The sequence below is a fragment of the Myotis daubentonii genome, chromosome 16 (assembly GCF_963259705.1).
Source record: "Myotis daubentonii chromosome 16, mMyoDau2.1, whole genome shotgun sequence".
Classification (NCBI taxonomy): Eukaryota; Metazoa; Chordata; class Mammalia; order Chiroptera; family Vespertilionidae; genus Myotis; species Myotis daubentonii.
Window position 1 is genome coordinate 36,574,211 of NC_081855.1, and position 18,354 is coordinate 36,592,564.

The 18,354-nt window shown below is 45.3% G+C and overlaps 1 protein-coding gene across 1 annotated transcript; it reads left to right on the forward strand.

Annotated features, from left to right (window-relative positions):
- LOC132217837 (E3 ubiquitin-protein ligase NRDP1-like) lies at positions 1-957 on the forward strand. The gene has a single exon (XM_059668265.1). It carries the CDS (start codon positions 8-10, stop codon positions 941-943), a length of 936 nt encoding a protein of 311 aa, XP_059524248.1. The 5' UTR covers positions 1-7; the 3' UTR covers positions 944-957.
- The last annotated feature ends 17,397 nt before the right edge of the window (positions 958-18,354 follow it).

Below are 18,354 nucleotides of genomic sequence, written 5' to 3' on the forward strand. Positions count from 1 at the left end.
AGGAGCCATGGGGTATGACGTAACCCGCTTCCAGGGGGATGTCGACGAAGACCTGATCTGTCCTATCTGCAGCGGAGTCCTGGAGGAGCCCGTGCAGGCCCCGCGCTGCGAGCATGCCTTCTGCAACGCCTGCATCACCCAGTGGTTCTCTCAGCAGCAGACGTGTCCGGTGGACCGCAGCGTCGTGACGGCTGCCCACCTGAGCCCGGTGCCTCGGATCCTGCAGAACATGCTGTCCAAGCTGCAGATCACCTGCGACAACGCGGTCTTTGGCTGCAGTGCTGTGGTCCGGCTTGACAACCTCCGGTCTCACCTCAGCGACTGCGAGCACAGCCCAAGGCGGCCTGTGACCTGCGAGCAGGGCGACGGCCTGGAGATGCCCAAAGACCGCATCGCGCACCTGCGCGCACTGGTCCGGCAGCAGCAGGCGCGCATCGCCGAGCTGGAGAAGGCCTCGGCCGACCACGCGCACCAGCTGGCGGAGCAGAAGCGAGCCATCCGGCAGCTGAAGGCACACCTGGCTGCAGGGCGCAGCGCCAGCCCCGACCGGCAACACCTGGAGCAGACCCGTGGGGGCAGTGAGGTCCTGCAGTGGGTGAACTCCCTGCAGCCAGCAAGAGTGACCCGCTGGGGAGGGATGATCTCCACCCCGGACGCTGCCCTCCAGGCGGTCATCGAGCGCTCCCTGGTGGAGAGTGGCTGCCCCGCCGCCATCGTCCCGGAGCTGATAGAAAACGCCCACGAGCGCAGCTGGCCCCAGGGGCTGGCCACGCTGGAGACCAGACAGATGAACCGGCGGTGCTATAAGAACTACGTGGCCAAGCGCATCCCTGGCAAGCAGGCTGTTGTGGTGATGGCCTGTGAGAACCAGCACATGGGCGGTGACATGGTGCAGCAGCCGGGCCTTGTCATGATCTTCTCGCACGGCGTGGAAGAGATGTAGGTCTCAGCGGGCTGTCAGGAGCCTGTCAGGTGGGAAACCCAGATTCCCTTCTTTTGCCTGATCTCTCCCGCTACGATGTCTGTTGGGAAAGTCCCCATCCCTGTATCTATTTTCCTGCCCAGGGTCTCCGGTTGCAGACATTTGCAGAAAGCACGAACATATTCACCTTCTCTAGAGGATCAGCCTGGAGGGAGAAATCTGTCCTCGTTCCCCGCCTCCGAAACCAGGGACCCCGAGCAGGCAGGCCTGCTGCCTCTCAACCTTGAGGGGGCAGCTTCGGGGAGGTGACATCCTAAAGAAATAGTGAGGGTGGGACCCAAACCCTAGAAACTACGAGCCAATAACTGGCCATCACCGAGGTCCTTGGGGAGGACTGGGCCTCCGTGCCAAGCAACACCTTGCTGAACCCACCTTAAAGGTGCGGGTTCCCCCTGGGCCTGCAGGTGTGCGGGTTGGGATGCTGGAAATTTCCAGCTGAGCTCTTCTTTCCTACACTTCCTCTTCATTAGGGAGAGGCAGGAGTGGGGGCAGGGGGTATGTCTGTTGGGGTGACTATACTCAGCAAGCAGCAGCTCCCTGGCTTTTGCTGAAATCGGGTCGGCCGCTGCCTCTGTGGCACAGGCCCTACTACCTCCCTAGCCCCCTCTCTGGCACAGTGATTGCTGTTTACACTTCACTCCCACTTTTTTATTTTTTTATTTTTTGAATGGCCTGGTCGTGGCTACCCCACTTTTCCAGCCCAGCCACATTGTTGGCAGTTTAATTTACTTTTCTTTTTAAGAAAGGAAAAAGGAAAAAATTAACGAAGCTTGAAACTTTTCTTTAGCCGTTCCTATGATGGGGGTTCTGGACAGGGTGGGACGGGTGGGGTCTGTTCTATACGTTTCCTTCCCAGCACAACCGCTGGCTTCAGTTGAGGAAGGGCCAAGGGAGCCTTGGGCTGAACTTACGTCTGTCCCAACCCTCCGTAACCCCACCGGAGACGAGGAGCTGCCTCTAGTCCCCGAGGGGTGTGACAGTCCTGCACTGATGCCTGGGCCCCCCGAGAACTTTGCTCCCGGCCCCTCTGGAATAGAGCATTCATTTTGAAGGAACCACCCCCACCCCCCATTTCCTTGGAGATTATAGCCAGGCTCTGAGCTTCACCAGGCAAGGTGGGATACACATCTGTCTTGCCTCTGAGTGAGGGCTGTACCCTCTCTCACCCATGCCCCTGAAGGACCTCAGCTCCATTTCAGGCTACCCTTGACCCCTAGGTGGCTGGCAGAGTAAGACAAGGGGAGGGATAGGGGGTGTGATCATTTTTATATGCAGGTGGGAGTGGGGTTAAAAGAGAGATGGCCCTATAACAGCTGCTTCTCTTTACGCAGTGTATTCCAGGCCAGCTTGCTGTAGGTCTGGGTAGTTGGGTCAGGACTCCCCTGGGCCTGGCTGGCCTAACTCAGTGGTTGAGCCTTGACCTATGAGCCCCGAGGTCATAGTTAGATTCCCAAGCAGGGCACATGCCTAGGTTGGAGGCTCGATCCCCAGTAGAGGGCATGCAGGAGGCAGCCGATCGATCAATGGTTCTCTCTCATCATTGACGTATTAATGTTTCTATCTCTCTCTTCCTCTCTGAAATCAATAAAAACCCAGGCATATGTATTTATCGGGAATTGAACCATAATCTCCTGGTTCATAGGTGGATGCTCAACCACTGAGCCACGCTGGCCGGGCAATAAAAATATATTGAAAAAAGACTCCACTGGGAGTGGAGTGGAGGGATACAGCTTGAAGGGTGTAGGGAGCAGTCATATGTTCCAGCTCCAGGACCCTGAGCTCAGGAATTTGAAAACGTTGCTATACTTGGTCTGGTTACTACGTTTCTCCCGCTCCCCGTGGCCCCGCCTGCCTTATCCCGGCCCAGTCCCGCCTGTCCACATCCTCAGACGAGCCAGGAAGCTCAGCTCAGGCTCCCCGCTTCCCACCAGAGGCTCTGCAGGTTGCAGGTTGCAGGTTGCAGGTTGTTATCGGTGCTGCTCCGCGGTGCTGACTGCACTAATAATAAAGCTTCCCCTCAACTCTCTAAATTCTTAATTCAGTGTCACTCCCCTTCTGGTGAAGCTGTCTCCTTTTGCTCTGACCTCTTTCTCACCTTCATTCCCCCTCCTCCTTCCTCACTATGTCACCTACCCATGTCTTAAGAGCGAGCCCTGGTTTTAGGAGGCAGTCTGCCTGGGGTTATGGGCACCTCTCATCTTCTGTGCCCTCTGTGCCCTCCTCCACCCTTCCCTCCTGCCTCCTGCCCTGCAGCAGCCAACACTCGCCCTCCAGTGATCTGAGTTTTGTTTTTTCCCAGGGTCTGCCTCTGCCTCAAATTCCACGCCTTGTGCTCCTGGGGTCCGGCAACACTTTCCACAGAAGATACGCATGCACCTCTCTCCCGAGTTCCATCTTTGCTTTGGAATCTGGGATTCCCTCGTAGGCAGGGCAGCCCCCACTCCACCCCCAGGCCTCCTAACCCAGGAAGCAAATGTGAGGGACACCGGGACCCACCGACTACCTGCTGTGCTTGTCAAACCTCGACACATCCTTTCGTAGGCACTTGCTGCCACCTCTTCCCTGTCATGAGAAAAAGAAAATATTCTTTTCCCTGAATAATAAATATATATTTTAAAACCTCTGCCCTATGGGTGTGGCTCAATGGTTGAACGTCGACCTATGAACAAGGAGGTCACAGTTTGACTCTTGGTCAGGGCGCATGCCCAGGTTGTGGGCTGGCTTGATGCCCAGTAGGGGACGTGCAGGAGGCAGTCGATCAATGATTCTCTCTCATCGTTGATGTTTCTATCTCTCTCTCCCTCTTCCTTCCTCTCTGAAATCAATAAAAATTTTTAAAAATTAAAAAACCCTTTTATTAGCAAAGAAATGGAAATTAAGGTAATTGAATAATATTTTAACTTCTTTTTATTGATTGGTTGATTTGAGAGAGAGAGAGAGAGAGAGAGAGAGAGAGAGAGAGAGAGAGAGAAAGAGAAACATTGATTTGTTATTCTATTTATTTATGCATTCATTGGGTAATTCTTATGTGTGCCCTGACCAGGGATCAAACCCCTAGCCTTGGCATATCGCAATGATGCTCTAACCAACTGAGCTACCCAGCCAGGGCATATTTTAACTTATTCAATTACCAAATATTTTTTCCAGTTATATTTTTTGCTGCTGAGAGTATGAAGAGGGAGTTTCTTACCCGCTGTTGATAAAAGCAATCCTTCTGCCAAGCTCTTTGGCAAAATTCAAAAAAGTTTATGTCCCTTTATCCCTTTTGTTTTACTTCTGGGATGTTATTTTCAGGAAATGATGAGACATACATTTTAAAAATAATGCAAAAAGATGTTTCTCATCATTTATAACAATACATAATTTTAAATAATCTAGGTTGCAAAAATAGGAACATAATTAAATAACTGATTATGTTTCCATATGATGAAATACTGTAGAGTACTAAAAATAACTTTACAAAGACATTTAGGATTTTAATGGCACAGGTTATAAAGATAACGGTTGTATATAATACATGTTTATGTATGTAACCTATGTATATGCATATATAATCAGTATGTGTGTGTGTATGAACATCTGTTGACAGAACCAGCTACATAATTTGTAGGGCCCAGTGCAAAATGAAACGCAGTACCTCTTGTTCAAAAATTATCCATAATGCCAAGGCAGCAGTCGTAGAGCCTCATACCAAGTGCAGGGCCCTTCTGAACGCGAGTCCTGTGTGACTGCACATGTCCCATGCCCTTGAAATTGTCCCTGACTATAGAAAAAAGACTGAAGGGATAGATCCGAAAATGTCAACAGCCATTACCTTTGGGCTTAGGGATTAATGATGACTTTTATTTTATGCATTTTACCAATTTTCACAATAGACATGTATTTTATAATCAGTGAAAAAATAGTATGTCTTTAAAAAAAACTAATACTGAAGGCAGCACTACAGTGAATTGCATTATATTTGGTTTTAAAGCCTTTTAAATATCCATCTTGGGCCATTGGCATAACAGATACTCTTTTTTTAAAAATTGTATGTTATGTTTTTAAGTCACTGTAAAGACTATAGCAAAATATAAAAATGAAATCAGTTCTTGGCTAAGTGAAGAAAGCAAGCCAAGCTGAACCACAAATACCATATTTCCATCTATTTTTGTCTCATGTAGAATTAGCTTTGGTTGGACCCTGAACATTTGCTTGAATGGCGCAACGCTAAAAATTTCTCCTCTGGTCTCCTCAGACTTACATTCATACACTTGACAGTCCGCACCAGCACAGGGAAGGAAGACCTGCAGGAGGCCGATTGCATCCTAAGCATTGACCAATTCAAGGAAGGATTCAGCAATACTCTTTTCCCCCCTCTAAATTGAAGAAAGGTTGCATCTGGAAGACAACAAAAGACCACTTTAATGTGAGAGCATTGAGTCAAAAAATCATACAGAGGGTATTTGCAATGCATTCTCTTAGAAGTTACACAGAGAAGCCTTAAGCTGAGCGATTAATGACTTCTAACGCGTCATTTTGGCACTAATGGAGTACAAGAGCCAAGGCAAATCACTCGGTCCTTTTAGTGCCCTCGCAGACAATCTGTCTACCTACAAAGGGTTGCCCCTGCAGACCCCTTCGGTGCAGGCTTCATGTTCTGGTGTATTCTCTGCTGTACTGCACACTCAATTACCCCCTCCCCGTCCCCCCACACAGCAAAGAGGAGACTCACACTAATTTTTGTGTCTAGACTGTAAATGTGCACACATTTAAATTTTACTTGTTCAGCAATTACTTGTTAATTTAACAAATATCATGGCAGCGCCTACTGTTTGCCAGGGACTGTGCTAGCTGTTCCTGGGGATAAGCACCCAGCAGTGTAAACCTGGTCCCTGTCCTACTGGGGCCCATAGTTTAATAGCTTGCAGTTTACTTTTAAGGAAAAGACCCAAAACAAGTTATGAACAAATAATAGCAAATAAAGGTACTATAAGATTTTTTTTTTTTGGTTAAAACAAAAGCAAAATTTTTAGTCAATTTAGTTATAAGCACACTGTAGTTTTATGACAATTTGACCACAAGGGAAAGGCTTCTGGCAGACCAAAGATTCCTTCTTGGTAGAAATATTTTATCGGAAAATTAAAACGGTAATCTTTTTTGATTGCATATAAAAGAATGTTCATTTAAGGTCACTCAAGTCAGTTATGTGGGTGGGTGATCCATTGTCTCAAAATAAACCAGTTAAAATTCAGAAAACTCCTTATGCATTTCATTAGGAATGCTCATTTCTTCCCAGTCCAGGTTTGGGACAATTTTTCTCTTACAGTATATTTTTATTTTTTTAAATATATTTTTATTGATTTCAGAGAGGAAGGGAGAGGTAGAGATCGATCATTGATTGGCTGCTTCCTGCACATCCCCTACCGGAGATTGGACCCGCAACCTGGGCATGTGCCCTTGACCAGAATCAAACCCAGGACCCTTCAGTCCGCGGGCCGACGCTCTATTCACTGAGCCAAACCAGCTAGGGCTCGGGCATTCTTACGGTATATTTTTGTAAGAGACATTTCAATGTACTTCCTCGTTTCAGTTTTTAGCTGTAAACACATTCTGTCATCTAGTATCCGTCCACATTTAAAACACAATGGTTGTTCCTGTTTGTTGTGAAATCAGTGGCGGAGATGGCGGTCATGGTGGGAGTCCTAGTTTAATAGAACCGGCAGGAACAATGTCGCTGGGGCTAATATTTAAGTTGAGGAAGTCATATTTGAGGTCCAAAGGAAGACAAAAAGCTGGTCAAGTGAGATGACAGGGAAAAGCATTCCATTTGGGGGAACAGCTTGCATGAAGGCTCTGAGAAAGGAGAGTAACTTGAAGATGGCATTACGTGAGGAAGGGGACAGAGAAGATTTGAATCCAATTCAGAAAGTTGAGAGATGGACACTGATTGGTCCATTCGGAGCCAAATGCCAATCCCGTGGGTCAGGTACTATGAATAATGTGGGAGGAACTAGGGTGAGATGCTAAGACCAGAGGAAGGGAGATAAGAACCCAAGAAAGGAAGGGGAGGGTGACTCTTTCACGTCCCCATAGAAGAAAGACCTTTGTAAAAACTGAGGTCATCGTCCTTTTCTGCACACCAGCAAGGGTGACTTTTGTGATAGTGACGTCAGGACCAGCCTTGGGAAGCAGGAGCACTGCACTGACGAAGGGAGTCGTGGGCTTACACCACCAACTCTAGTTGATGTGCTCTGTTCTGCTGGTGACAGGTCCTGAGCCTATGTACACTGGCTGAGAGAATGTCTTCTTGCAGACCCGACTCTCTAAAGACAGGTTGAAAGAAGTAGATAAGAGAGGAATTAGGGCCCGGCCAGCATGGCTCAGTGGTTGAGCATCAACCTATGAACCAGGAGGTCACAGTGTGATTCCCAGTGAGGGCACATGCCTGAGTTGCAGGCTCATCCCCAGTAGGGGGTTGTGCATCACCCAGCCGATCGATGATTCTCTCTCATCACTGATGTTTCTGTCTCTCTCTCCCTCGCCTTTCCTCTCTGAATTCAATGAAAAAAATACATATAGTTCAATAAAATATATAGTAGCCCTAATTTAGCCTCAGGCTAAAACCACATTTATCTAAACACAGTTTATAAGAAAACCCTACCTAGATCTACTTTCTAAATGGCTTAGAATTTGAAGGGGGAGATAGAAGAGATTAGCCCCAGACCTCCAGCAGATGGATTTTGGTTAGATATGAGAATATCTTGAAATAGTGTTCTATTAGTCAGGACTTTTTACTATGAAGACAAAAATTCAACTCAAACTCTTTTAAGCTGAAAACAAAAAACAAACATGGCCGGCATAGCTCAGTTGATTTGATGTCATCCTCAGTACCAAAAGGTTGCTGGTTTGATTCCTAGTCAGGACACGTATAAGAATCCTATATATAGCCCTAGCCGGTTTGGCTCAGTGGATAGAGCGTCTGCCTGCGGACTGAAGGGTCCCAGGTTCGATTCTGGTCAAGGGCATGTACCTGAGTTGTGGGCACATCCCCAGTAGGGGGTGTGTAGGAGGCAGCTGATCGGTGTTTCTCTCTCATCGATGTTTCTGACTCTCTATCCCTCTCCCTTTCTCTCTGTAAAAAATCAATAAAATATATATATATTTTAAAAAAGAATCCTATGTAATAAAAGAGAAACCAAATTAACCATCCCTCCTCTATGCTCAAGCCATGCCCACCAACCATGCCCATCAGCCAATCAGGAGCGAGTATGAAAACTAACCCAACTAAGAGGGCTGTGGCCACGGAGCTGAAGTGAGCAGGAGGCTTGGGCTGCCCCCGGCGACAGAGGAAGCCAAGCTTCCCGCCTGCCCTGGCTGGCCTTCAGCTCTGCTCAAGGCTATGAAGTTTCAATTATAGAAGATAAATAAATCCCAGAAAAAAAAAGAAAGAAAAAAAGGAGAGGCTGGGAGCTTGGGTCGCCGGGGGTGTGTGGCCAGCCTGAAAACGACCATCAGCCCCTCACCCAGGCTGGCCAGGCACCCCAACGGGACCCCCACCCTGATCCGGGACACCCTTCAGGGCAAACCAGCTGGCCCCCACCAGTGCACCAGGCCTCTATCCTATATAATAAATGGGTAATATGCAAATTGACCCTAACAGCAGAATGACTGGGAATGACTGGTCACTATGACACACACTGACCACCAGGGGGCGGACACTCAATGCAGGAGCTGCCCCCTGGTGGTCAGTGCGCTCCCACAGGGGGAGCTCTGCTCAGCCACAAGCCAGGCTGACAGCTGCCAGCACAGCAGTGGTGGTGGGAGCCTTTCCCGCCTCCTCAACAGCACTAAGGATGTCCGACTCCAGCTTAGGCCTGTTCCCCGCTGGCAAGTGGACATCCCCCGAGGGCTCCCGGGCTGCCAGAGGGATGTCTGACTGCCAGCTTAGGCCCAATTCCCCAGGGAGCAGGCCTAAGCCAACAGGTGGACATTCCCCGAGGGGTCCCAGACTGCGAGAGGGCACAGGCCGGACTGAGGGACCCCTCTGAGTGCACAAATTTTTGTGCACTGGGCCTCTAGTCTTCTATATAAAAGGCTAAGTGACCAGCCTGTACATATGACATGCACTGGCAACTTAAAAATAAACGTTGACTTGCGCATGCACGATACATATAAAGCTCTCACTGGCACCAATCACACTTGTGTGTTTCTATCTCTGTTATTGTCAATCATGAATTTGATTGCCTTTGTTGACATTCTGAAGCTTAAAGAAAGTGGTGGAATCGACAAGATATGTCTGAAGACCATTAATAAATCACAAGGACAAACTCTAGACAGAGTAAGAACATTCCTACCTGAACCCGGTTTCAGACATGGTCAGTTATATGTTGCTTTCTCTCAAGTTCAAAGAGCATGTGACATTAAAGTTAAAAGTGTAGATACTTCATCACAAGGGAAATTAGTCAAGCACTCTGAGAGTGTTTTTACTCTTAATGTGGTATACAGGGAGATATTAGAATAAGCTTAATCAATTTATCAGTCATTGTTTTTATCAATGTTGTTTTTATATCATATTTTTGTTGTTTTTATATCATTTCTTTGTTGTTGTTATGTCATGGTGTTATTGTTTATTTATTAATCAATTTATATATTATTTTCATATGCAATTTTCTTTCATCTCTGGCATTCTATTATAGAGAAAGTGAATAGCGATATTAAAATATTCCTTTTAATGAATTTCCTTTCAATGTGCACGAATCCATGCACCGGGCCACAAGTCAACCAATAAATGTGGGAACAAGTGGAACAACAAATCAATGTTTCTTTTTTTCTCTCTCAATTCAAAAAATAAATTTAAAAAAATGAAAGAGGAAGAGTCCACATCTGATCTGAAGCACCCACAGCTGTGAAAATATCGTGACTACATATTAGGTACAATGTTGGGCACATTTGGATAAGAATAATTTGAGATTTGTATTCATCTCCAAGATACACCTCTCTGTATGAAGTTATATGGATAAAGATGTAGCTTCAGTTTCAAACTAGAGACCTGGCACCATCTCCGTGCAAATTAAAAATACCAGTGAATCATTTACATATCTCCTAGAAACCAAGAATATTATACCTCCAGCAATTTGGATAATGCCGTGAATTGAGGTGTTTTTTTCCCCTCTCTCTTTCTTTTTTAAAAATTCTAATTAAGCCATCCATCACTTCAAGGTGACAATTTTTTCAAGTCCTTAAGACCAATGCTTTTTAAAACCATTGAATTTTATTTGGCTTCCTATGGCAGGAAAAATTTTGACTCATAGGGGGAAATCTCACATAAGTGGCCATCTGTTACTTCTGGAGGAGGGGAGGGGAGAGTGTAGAGTATATAGGAGTCTTCTTCCATCCCTTCCTTTGGAAAGCTCTCACTCTCCTGCTCCACAGGATTCTGGCCACACACTCTATGGCGGTGGTTCCCAACCTTTTCTTGGTCATGCCCCACCTAAGCATCTCTAAAATCCTGATGCCCCCCTGTGACATGCAATTCTTATTATTCAAAAGTGAACTCCTATTCATGTGGAGGAAGCCTAAACGGCCATTAACTTGGTCTAAGCAAGCTTCCAAAGAACATGGCATCCATGAAAGAGAAAAATGAAAGAACGAAAGGACAATGGAAGTACTGGGGAAGAAATCACTAAGAAATTGTTAAAAAAAATAATATGAAGTGATATGAAAAAATAGCAAAAAAGTTTCAAAACATATAATAGAGAACTGAAATGCATAAATATGCCACAGTATATATTTACAGACTGTATATGAGGCCCCTAGAACCATAAGAAATGCAAAAAATTCACTATTAATAACTCATTTTCGAATTGATCCCCCGTAAAAATCAAATTGCCCCCCTATGGGGTGTGTGCCCCATGTTGGGAACCACTGCTCTTTGGCCCTCCCCCCTTTCCCCCCCCCCCCCCCCACTTCCTCAGTCAGTTATTCATCTTGGATTCAGACTTGTGCTGGAGTTTCCACATGGCACTCTACAAACGCCAGGTGACGAAGTGAGGGCAAGAGTTTGGAAGAGGGCTAGTTTCATGTCCGTATAGTTGCCATGCAGCACTTTTGAGAGTTTGCTCCTTCAGAAATGCTCTTGGCCACAGGGCAGCATCCTCGCCAGGGCTGGGGGCAGGGGTGGAAGAGAGCTGCTGCCCTCCAGTGGTTTTCCCCGGTAACTACAACAGTGACTGTACCCCAGCTCATGCAGACTTCCGTGAAGACTTCCAGGAACCAGCACCTCAGACAGGGTAGGAGGGAGACAGATTTGCCTGGGAGCAAGAGGCAACAAAAGGCAGTAACATGCCATATCTTACTGTTACTGTGACTGCATCAGTACTCAACTTGGTGAAAACTGGAGAACTATGGATTACATGTATTGTAAGTTTTCAACGAGAACGTAATTGCTTTTATAATCAGAGAGGGTATATGTTTAAGATAGAATAAGAACTTAAACATTTATATCGAACTGAGAAAGGTCCATGCAGCCTAAAAATGCAGAATAATTAAAGATGAGGGGTTAGAAAGAATTTTAGGATCAAAGATTATGTAAATAAAGGCTAAAAGTTTACTTAAGTTGGGGAGGATGTTGAAAAACTGGGACCCTTGTGCATTGTCAATGGGAATGTAAAATGGTGCCACTGCTATAAAAAACTGTATGGCAGTTCCTAAAAAAATGTAACATAGCATTGCTATATGATCCAGTAATTTCACATCTAGGCCCCAAAGAGTCAAACTCAGGGATTCAAACATACATATTTACACCCACATTCATAGCAGCATTCGTCATAATAGCCAAAAAAATAGAAACAATCCAAATGTCCATCAGCAAATGAATGAATAAACAGAATGTCATATATGCATAAAAAAGAATATTATTGAGTCTTAAAAAGGAAGGATATACTGACACAGGCTACAACATGAGTGAACGTTGAGAACATTATGCTAAATGAAATAAGCCAGAAACAGAGGACATATACTGTGTGATTCCATTCATAGGAGGTACCCAGAATAGGCAAATTCAAAGACAGAAATTATAAGAGGTTACCAGGGACTGGGGGGAATGGGAAGTTATTGTTTAATGGGTATAGAATTTCTGTCTGGAATGATGAAAAAATTCTGAAAATAGATCATGGTGATGGTTACATAACATTGTGAATGTACTTAATACCATTGAATTGCACATTTAAAAATGGTTAGAATGGTAAATTTGCCCAGCCATGGTGGCTCAGTGGTTGAACATCAACCAGGAGGTCACAAGTTCCATTTCTGGTCAGAGTACGTGCCTGGGTTGGGGGCTTGAGCCCCAGTCGGGGGCATACAGGAGGCAGCCAATCAATGATTCTCTCTCATCATTGATGTTTCTATCTCTCTTACCTTCTCCCTTCCTCTCTGAAAAAAATATATATTTAAAAAATAAATAATAGCCAAAACCAGTTTGGCTCAGTGGACAGAGCGTCGGCCTGTGGACTGAAGGGTCCCAGGTTCGATTCCGGTCAAGGGCATGTACCTGGGTTGCGGGCACATCCCCAGTAGGAGATGTGCAGGAGGCAGCTGATCGATGTTTCTCGCTCTTCGATGTTTCTAACTCTCTATCCCTCTCCCTTCCTCTCTGTAAAAAATCAATAAAATATATCAACACTAATAAAAGAGAAAAATGGTAATTGGCGTACAAGCTACCCTTTTCATTGGCTAATCAGGGCTATATGCAAATTAACTGCCAACTAAGATTGACAGTTAACTGCCAACAAGATGGCGGCTAATTTGCATATGCAGGCACAATGCAGGGAGGCGAAAGGGAAAGCAGGAAGAAGCCCCCTGCCACTGACAGTGATCGGAAACCCAGGGGGGAGCTAAGAGCTGGGGGGCAGGGCAAAGGCGGCCCTGGGGCTGCCTTTTCCCTGCCCCCCAGCCATGATCAGAGAATCAGGCGCCTTTGCCGCCCTGGCCAGTGATAGCAGGAAGTAGGGGTGGAGCCAGCGATGGGAGCTGGGCACGGTCGAAGCTGGCAGTCCCGGGAGCTAGGGGTCCCTTGCCTGGGCCTAAAGCGGAGCCCACGATCACGGGGCCGCTGCAGCTGTAGGTCCCTGCTGCCCGGGCTGGACGCCTCAGCCAGAGGCGTCCGGCCTGGGCAAGGGGCCGATCCTGCGATTGGAGGGTGATGGGGGTCAACGCCTGAGGGCTCCCAGTATGTGAGAGGGGGCAGGCTGGGCTGAGGGACACTCCCCCCCCCCCACACACACACCCAGTGCACGAATTTCGTGCACCGGGCCCCTAGTTAATAAATAAATAAATAAATAAATAAATAAATAAATAATAAAATAAAATGGTAAATTTTATGCCATGTATGTTTTGCCACAATAAAAACATACATGAAATAAAACATTTTACCAAAAAAAAAATCCCATAAAATGGATTCATTGTTTTAATTTTAAAGAAATAGGAAATGTTTCTCTTTTTTAAAAAAAATATTTTTGGACTTTATTGGCTGGTTTTTATTACACAACAAATACATGTAAAGGGCATTGCTATTATATACTTTAAAATAAGGTTATAATTTCATGGCCTCAGGCCTTTTTTTTTTTTTTTTTTTTGTCTTTAGAGCTGAGCCTGACTCAGAAGAGCTGAAGGTAGCCCCAAAGGGATAACCGTATTTCCTGAGAGCCCAGGAGCCCTCCAGAGCCGACCGAATCCCCAAGGGCAAAGCCAAGTCCAAAGCGGGGAGCCTAGTTCAGAACAGCCCAGCCCAGTGTGTCGGAGCCTAGCCCTAAGAAACCGTAATCCCACCGGCTGATCTAATCAGCTCAGTCCAAACAGCTGGTTTAATCAATCCTCGTTCTCTCAATTTTCTCTCCTCTCTCGCTTCCCACTCTCCTCCTCCCCCCGCCTCTCTCTCTCTCTCTCTCTCTCTCTCTCTCTCTCTCTCGTTAATCCATGCCAGGGGATGTTTTCCCACTGATGTTTAGGGAGAGTGGAAGATCCTCTCTGAGTTTGAACAGGAGGAGATGGCTGCTCCAGGCTTCGCTGCCTCTGCACCTAGGTCCTGTCATTTTGATTCCCTTCACTAGCACGACCACACCTGCTCCCAGCAGCCTGGCCAACACGCTTGGCGGAGGACCACACATTAGTCTTGTTCCTCTGTCATATACCACCAAGTCATTCTAAAAATGTTTTAAATGATTAATTGCAATAAATAGAAATGGTATAAATATAATAATATGTCATAGTATAATAATATATAAATAATATTTAATACAAATATCTACATATAAAAATCCATGCAGTTATTATATTACCAACTTATAAATACAATAAATGTAATACAAATATACAAAAACATAAATCATTTAGAGGCCTAGGCAGTCTAAAAAGCATCTCCCACAATCTAAATTTCTTCTTTAATTGAAATTAAATATACACACAAGAGTTGAAATTAAATATACAAGGCCTTCAAGGATCTTCATAATCTGGCCCCCAACTTTCTCTCCAATCCTACCTTTTTCCATTTCCCTCTGTATCTGCTGTGCTCCAACAGTGTCTACATGCTCTCAGCATCCTAAAGAGGTCAGTGCTTGCCCACACTTCCACGCCTTGGAAACGAGAGTCGTCTTTCTGGGGGTTGGAACACCCCCTGCCCCCATACCTCCTCCTGAGCTGTCACCACCTCTGTGAAGCCAGCATTAACCGCCTGGCCGTGTAGACACCCCCGCTGTGGTCTCTCACACCCTTTGGGCACACACCCAAACTTTCCTGCATATAAGGCTCAGTCAACTATGTTGTTTGCTAACAAGCATATTCCAAGATCTTAGAATTTCCATGGGAGAAGCTTGGGAATCTGTATATTTAACAGGTTACCCAGGAGATTTCCATTTTCAGAGGAGTTTAGGAAACATTGCTCTGTGTTATAGAACTTCTCATATTACCAGTATTTGAATGATCTGTCTTCCAACAGCCTGCCTGTTGTGAGTGCTCATCAGTGCATTCCTTGTCCGATATAGTGCCCAATTCATGGGAGGAAGTGAAATATGAATGAATAAAAAATCTGATGTGTATGTTTCTTATCCTTAAGAGCTCTGGAGCCCTAGCCGGTTTGGCTCAGTGGATAGAGCATCAGCCTGGAGACCAAAGGGCCCTGGGTGCGACTCTGGTCAAGGGCACGTACCTCAGCTGCAGGCCCCTCCCTGGCCCAGGCCCTGCTCAGGGCTCGTGCAGGAGGCAACCAATCGATGTGTTTCTCTCACATCGATGTTTCTCTTTGTCTTTCCCTCTTTCTCCCACTCTCCCTAAAAATCAACGGAAAAAAATGTCCTCGAGTGAGGATAAACAAAATAAATACATAAACAAAAAACAAAAAAACACTAACCAATTAAAAAAAATAAGAGTCCTGGAAATATTGGGAAAGCACTTTTCTGAGTTCCTCATTCCCTTATTCCATGAGAACCACATCTTAGGGTTTGCAGGTTGCTCGTAACTGTGTTTCTTCTTCCTTCTAGGTGCCCCAGTAGTCACTTAGTTCCCACTATCCAGGCGCTACACATCACCAAGGTCTTACTGATGCTGGAATTAAGCCTCAGTGTTCTCTGTATGAAATGAGAATGTTAACAGGGCCTATCTCATAGGTTCTGTGTGAGAAGTAAATGGAATAATATATGCAAAACACTTAGCACAATAGTCTAATATTAGAAGGTGCTAATGCATGAGGTAATAATCACGAGGAGGAGCGGTCAGACTTAGTAAGTTGGGAGATGATATTGCCCCTGTGAAGCCCAAGTACAAAGAAGGAAATCACAATGTGACGCTTGGAGTCATTTCCTTTGAAGGGTTTGCTTTAAGACTTAGAAACACTTTCTCCTGTTCCCACATTTCAATACCCTTTCCGGGTCAGTCTTTCTTCTCACATTTCACGGCAGAGTTGACTGAGCATTGTCCCCAACTTTGCCACGGAATAGGAAGGCAGGCATCTCAAATCCCATATGCACCAGAAGGTCGCCGGTTCGATTCCCGTCGGGGTACAGGCCTGGGTTGCAGGCTCAGTCCCCAGTAGGGAGCGTGATAGATGTTTCTCACATTGATGTTTCTCTCTCTCTCCCTCTCCCTTCTTCTCTCTCTACAATCAATTTAAGAAAATATTAAAAAAAAAAAAAAAAGCAAAGAAAGAGGAATACCATTAGGAACTTTATCCAAAAGGTTAGAAGAGTCTAACTCAGCAAAGAAAGAAATAAATAAAAATTAGCCGTCCAGTGGCCATCAACTGTCACATCTGAACTCAATTTATGGTACCCGGCATTTATTAAAGTACTTATTCCTTCCTCTGGCGAGTCCTTCAGCTAGTGGAATTTTAAAAGACATGTAACCTGGAGGGCTTACTTAATTATATTCTGCATTTGATTTTAACGGAGAAACCAATCATTACAGCGCACTAAATAACCATGCTTTGGGAGAGAAGCTGACACCCTTTTATGTTTAACTTGGTAATTTTCCGACAGCCATGCCATTTTCTGCACCTGTTGCTTTTCAAATTAATTTTGAAGAAATAGCCTTCCTGTAAGTGGACAGCGTGAAGATGAAAACATTCTCACCCCGTGAAAACATCCAGAGTACTTTCACCTTTCCACCGAGAACTCACCCCCCAAGTCAGATGAATGAATTCACTAATTTGAATGCACACGCTCTTTTGGGGGAGGGGGAGGGGGGATTCAAAACAAAACAAAACAAGCTCTGCTGGTCTGTCAATTAGAACAAAAATGATTCCCTTTTCGGTCTTTTAGAATATCATCCTAAACTTACGTTTCAACCACTGTCTGAACAATCTCCTGGTGATTAGTTGAATATAAAATCATAAGACACACAGGGTCCAAAATAATAATTAAACGCATTGCTTCCGCCCTGCTCCTTTAAAAAGACATTACAGCCTAATGTGATGTAGTCTACCTATTCCGTACCTAGTCATTCGTTGCTATTTCGCAAAAGTAAAGCCACTGGCATGTCATGCAATGCTTCTTCCCGTTCCCCCGCTCCTCTCTGCAACCGGTTAGAAGCTCTTCCTCCCCCCTTATGTGCTTCCAACATTGCACACATTTTCTTCTCGTGCTTAAAAATAAATGTCCAGTCCCTGGTCTTTTGCTAAAGATGCATTGCCAAAGATGGTTTCACAGCACGCATCTTCGTAGGGAGAGCATTGGCCCACATTCCTGCTAAGAACGTAACCTGGGAATGATGGAAACATCATTATAATCAATGTCAGAGAGCACATGGGTTTCTGAGACGCCTGCCAAATAGGACCCGCACTAATCCTTTCCATCCGCTGTCAGGCAGTTGACTCTAGCAGACACATTCCTCATATTTCTCCACACATATTTCTCCCACATATGAATGGTTTCTGAGAAACCAGTAAATGCCTTGCATTTCATAATCTTGGTTCCCATAAAACTACAGTTACCGTATTTTTGTGTCTCTAAATATGGAACAGACTTATTCTACTTCATCCTTTACCCTCAGTGACCCATTAAGGTCAGTCCACAGATAGTGAAAGAAATGAGGCCATGCTAACATATACACCGAAGCCCTGGCTGGTATGGCTCAGTGGTTTGGAGTGGTGGCCCTCAAACCCAAGGGTCGAAGGGTCGACTCCCAGTCAAGGGCACATACATACCTGGGTTGCAGGTTCAATCCCCAGCCCCGCTGGGGTCCATTTGGGAGGCAACCAATCAATGGGTCTCTCTCACATTGATGCTTCTCTCTCTCTTTCTTCCCCACCCCCTCCCCACTTTCCACTCTCTTTAAAAATCAATGGAGCCAAAACCGGTTTGGCTCAGTGGATAGAGCGTCGGCCTGCGGACTGAAAGGTCCCAGGTTCGATTCCGGTCAAGGGCATGTACCTGGGTTGCGGGCATATCCCCAGTAGGAGATGTGCAGGAGGCAGCTGATCGATGTTTCTCTCTCATCGATGTTTCTAACTCTCTCTCTCCCTTCTTCCTCTCTGTAAAAAGTCAATAAAATATATTAAAAAAAATAAAATAAAATAAAAATCAATGGAAAAAAATATCCTCTGGTAAGAATTAACCAAAAAATAAATAAAGTTTTGGAAAAAAAGCCCCATATTTAAAAAGCATTGCACTTTACGTCAATGCATGTTTCAGCTGGATACACCCCAACAGCATGTGTCATTTCTAAAAAAGGGAATAATGCTGAGCTGACTAAATGGAAGCAGGAACACCTGGTGCATATCATTATGAAACAAGGTCCTGGGTGAGTTAATGAAGATCTTTGTTGTTACACAGGGGTTTTCCAAGTATTTTTCTACTGAGCTTACATTTCACTTCACATCCACCTGCTTTGCTTCTCTTGGAATA

What these genes read in the sequence shown, in the direction of transcription:
- LOC132217837 (XM_059668265.1), top strand. Translation starts at nt 8, where the DNA reads ATGGGGTATGACGTAACCCGCTTCCAGGGGGATGTCGACGAAGACCTG.